At 44.6% G+C, this 4371-nt stretch overlaps 1 protein-coding gene across 1 annotated transcript; it reads right to left on the bottom strand.

Annotated features, from left to right (window-relative positions):
- Window positions 1–293: 293 nt before the first annotated feature.
- Window positions 294–3828, bottom strand: LOC116106632. Its single transcript, XM_031392988.1, has 9 exons — window positions 3718–3828; window positions 3474–3568; window positions 3280–3375; window positions 2700–3051; window positions 2098–2605; window positions 1415–1929; window positions 687–1315; window positions 506–572; window positions 294–419 (listed from the first exon to the last, which is right to left on the bottom strand). The coding sequence occupies exons 1-9, from the start codon at window positions 3826–3828 to the stop codon at window positions 294–296; spliced, it is 2499 nt and encodes an 832-aa protein (XP_031248848.1).
- Window positions 3829–4371: the final 543 nt, after the last annotated feature.

The raw sequence follows: 4371 nt of genomic DNA, 5'->3' as shown, positions 1-4371 counted from the left end.
TGTATAAAAAACCAAAAATGTACAAATACGAGGGGCATACCCCAAGAGGATGACTGATAACTCTCAGTCAAAAACCCGTGGGAAAACCCGCAAAGTCACGAACAGCATAAAGAGAGCACGCAGGCTCCCCATAAAGCAAGAAGATGCCATAAACAAAGCCACAAACCGGCGTAAAAAAGCACGCAGGCTCACCACAAACACAAAGCCACAAACCGACACAAAAGAGCATGCAGGCTCCCTACAAACACAAAGCCACAAACCGGCACAAAAGAGCACACAAGCTCTTTACAAAGCTAATCAGGAAGATGCCATATCACACGGAGCTGAGTTGAGATCTCGTACTTAGGTGCCAGACCCAAAATCTTAGCCCGAACTAGATCACAAATAGCTAGGACAATATCTCTGCAAGAGCTACAATGCTGACGAAACACACGATTATTCCGTTCAAACCATAGAAAATAAACTGTGGCTGAAAGGACCAACAGGGAAAGAAGGTGGTAGTGACCTCCCGCCAAACATAACTAGAAAAGTCACAGCTGAAAAACAAATGGTCATGGGTCTCTGTAGCTGATCTGTACAGAACACACCAGGAGGACGTAATGACACCATGAGAGCTGAGCCGGTCCATGGTGTGAAGCCGACCAAGAGAAGCGAGCCAGAGAATGAAAGAGTGACTTGCAATATGCCCGAGAAACAACAAGAGATGATGAATTGAGTTCGCATCCCGTTTGTCTCGTAACACATTCCAGGCTAAATCAATAGAGAAACGTCCAGATGGATGGCCCTTCCACACAAGATGGTCAGGATGACTCGCTGAAGGCTGCATTGTAATAGAGTCCCAGATATGTTGAAGGTCTGTATTGCCCAAAGGAAAGTCCCACAAACCATCCCGAATAATGTCTGAAACCCGAGCATCCCACGGCAAACCAGTGGAAGTCAAGGTTCTAAAAGGGAGCAAGTCACACAGAGGACCCTGCGGAAGCCAGTGATCTCGCCATAACATGATGTCCCTACCATCTCTAATACAAGTCACAATAAGACCCCGGCACCAAACCCTGCTAAGTAAAATCTTCCTCCAAGCCCATGAAGCCCTAGAAGTAACTCGGATATGCCAAAAGGACCGACCATAGAGGAGAACCAAACGGGCCCAAGAAGACCATATAAAAGATCTATCAGTAAGTAGCCTCCAAACGTGTTTAAGAATAGCCGCCCTATTCCAATCTTGGATCCTTTTAATCCCCAGGCCACCCTTCGTCAATGGATAGCAAACAGAAGACCATGCAACCTTAGCACCAGAAGGGGACAAAGAAGTACCCTTCCAAAGAAACTAGGCCAAAATACTCTCAATCCGTCTAATTGTACCTGCCGGCAAAAGAAACATGGAGGACCAATAAACCTATATGGAGAAACGTACCGGCTTTATCAACTGTAGTTGGCCTGCATAAGTCAAAGATGCCAACGTCCATAGCCTAATCCGAGAGAGAATTCGCTCCAACAGAGGCCTACAATCAGAATGTCGAAGGCGGGTACAGATTAGAGGAACCCCTAGATATCTTACCGGTAACTGGCCCAACTGGAAACCCATGATAGACTTTAACCCAATCTGCTCCTCATCTGTAACTCCAGAAAGAAACAACTGGCTCTTCTCTGCATTAGTCACTAATCCAGAAACCTTAGCAAAATAATCCAAGGCCGATTTGATCAAGCTAACAGAGGAACCATCTACTCTACAAAACACCATCAAATCATCCGCAAAACACAAATGAGTAATAGCTGTCTGCCTACATCTCCAATGATAATGAAAACCAGGGCTGTGAGAGGTTTCCCGAAAAATACCAGCTAACCCCTCCATAGCCAACACAAAAAGGTAAGGAGAAAGAAGGTCCCCCTGCCGCACACCCCGGGAGGACTTAAAAAAACTATGAAGCTCTACGTTCAAGGCAACAAAGAAATACGGTGTATAGATACATGTCATGATCCACCTCACCGTATGCTCAGAAAAACCAATAGTATGCAATCCCAAAAGGATGAAATCCCAACTCACAGTATCAAAAGCTTTCCGAATATCAACTTTAAAGGCACATTGAGGTGAAGTACCCCCAAGATGATAATTCCGCAAAAGCTTCTGAGTCAGCAGAATATAATCAGAAATTCTTCGACCCGAGACAAAAGCTGACTGGGAAACCCCAATAATATCTGGAAGCACTACTTTAAACCGATTCACAATCACCTTAGAAATGCACTTGCAAAGTACATTACAACAAGATATTGGCCTAAAGTCCGTCATACGACTCGGGCTCTCCACCTTAGGAACCAAAGCAATCCTGGTGGCATTAACACATCTTGGCATTTCATTAGTAGCAAAAAAATGTCTCACCGCATCTCTGAAATCTTTACCAATAATATCCCATGCCCGCTTAAAAAACAAAGATATGAATCCATTCGAGCCCGAGGCTTTATCATCCGGGATAGAGAATAAAGCAATCCTAATCTGATCATCAGTGATAGGAGCAGTCAATGGAGAAATCATATCAGGAGAAATGCGGCCAGAAAAATACCTGGAAGCCTCTGCAATCTGAGGTTGACTAGGGGCAACAAGAAGATCCTGAAAAAAAACCCACTGCCAAACGCCCTAAACCCTAACTGTCAACAATATGAGTACCATTCTCATCAGTCAAACCATGGATGCGGTTTCGAACCTGCCTATGGATCAGCATCTTATGAAAGAACTTAGTATTCTGATCCCCTAAGTGCAGCCACTGAACAAGAGACCGCTGCTTAAAGAAAGTCTCCTCATCTCGACAAAGACTGAAATACTGGTTGGCAAGGTTCCTCTCCTCAGAGATATACTTAGTAGAAAACGGGTCCCGATCCAAATTTCCTTGAGCTGTTGCCCACTTAGCCCGAGCCTCAATTACCTTGCTGGAGATATAACTGGAAACCTTAATATGTAAAGCTTTGAGCTTCCGTTTTACCAACCCTAATTTTTGCGTAAGACGGAACATAGGATTGCCTACAATAGGCTCGTCCCAAATTGCCTGAACAATATCCCTAAAATTTGCATGATTAGCCCAAAAATTTAGAAATTTAAAAGGGGATGGTACCTTGCTACGGCGGGGACCAAACCGGATAACAATAGAGCTATGATCTGAAACATCCTGAGGTCGAACCTCTGAAACTGTGTTTGGTCGATCAAGGAGCCAAGAAAGTGATGCAAAGACCCAATCAAGCTTCCGTAAAATAATCCCATCGCCCTATTGACCGTTATACCAAGTATACCGAAGCCCAGTAAAAGGAATCCCAATCAACTCAGCATCATGGATACATTGGCCAAAATCATCCATATAACCATACCACGCATGATCACCACCCACTCTGTTAGAGGCTCCCAGATGGCATTAAAATCACCCAACACAAGCCACGGGAGCCCCTCTGAACCAAACACTGTCGATTAATCCCTAAGGAAATCCCACAGATTGCGGCAATTCCCAGGGTCATTAGAACCATGCACAAAAGTAATCCCAAATGAGAACCTCTTAGAAACATGAGTAACCCTGAAAGTAATCTCCTGAAGAGAGCAATGAAGACTATGCATAGAGTAAAGAGAAGAGTCCCAACATACTAGAACACGGCAAGCAATAGAATCTGTCGCATTGACAAAAACTGCCACGAAAAACAAATAGACGAGGCCATCGACTGTAAATGAGATTGCTCAACCTTAGTCTCCAAGAAACCAATCAAACCCAAAGAAGCGTCAAAAATCCAATTCCGCACAGCGCGTTGTTTCGAGAAGCCATCAAGGCCTCTAATATTCCAACTCCCTATCATTGGAATTGGGATAGAAACAAGCTAGGAAATCACTTGAGCCGACACCCCTGCTTTCCCCGACCTATCCCCTTTACCAAGGATGGCAAGGAAACTGATTCAGATAAGGTGGCATCTGGTGTCTAGAGATCGTCATTATGCAGAACAAGCGAGGCAAACCTGTTGGAAGAGGTAGATTTCCTACTCCCAGAACTCATAAAGGACTGAGTGTTTTCTGTGCAATTTGTAAATCCCATAATACAATCCTGCTCATCCTCAATAGGAAAAGGGGAATCAGGTTTTGATCCCAATTCAGAGCTAGAAAATTCACCTCTATTAGCACGAACAGTCTGCTGATATGGGACCAGAGCCAAAGAAGCATCCCCAACTCTAACTGTACTCGGAACTGAAACTGGAGATGGCACTAAAACATCCCTCTCCGTCCCCCGCTCCCTCTCCCTAATGGGATCAATAGTGGCTGGCTGCCTCAAAGGCTCGCAGTTCTCAGATTGCACTGGTTTCCCTAGTGCCTTCTGGAAACTAGTAACTATCTTATTCTTACCCTGA

Source organism: Pistacia vera, unplaced genomic scaffold, assembly GCF_008641045.1.
Source record: "Pistacia vera cultivar Batoury unplaced genomic scaffold, PisVer_v2 Contig52, whole genome shotgun sequence".
Lineage (NCBI taxonomy): Eukaryota > Viridiplantae > Streptophyta > Magnoliopsida > Sapindales > Anacardiaceae > Pistacia > Pistacia vera.
This window is presented reverse-complemented; position numbering and strand designations above follow the sequence as displayed.

What these genes read in the sequence shown, in the direction of transcription:
- LOC116106632 (XM_031392988.1), bottom strand. Translation starts at nt 3,828, where the DNA reads ATGATAGGGAGTTGGAATATTAGAGGCCTTGATGGCTTCTCGAAACAA. An exon ending in AACTACAGTTGATAAAGCCG is followed by an intron (nt 1,316 to 1,414) that starts GTACGTTTCTCC and finishes TTTCTTTGGAAG; the next exon opens with GGTACTTCTTTGTCCCCTTC. An exon ending in CATCTCTTGTTGTTTCTCGG is followed by an intron (nt 573 to 686) that starts GCATATTGCAAG and finishes TGTTCTGTACAG; the next exon opens with ATCAGCTACAGAGACCCATG.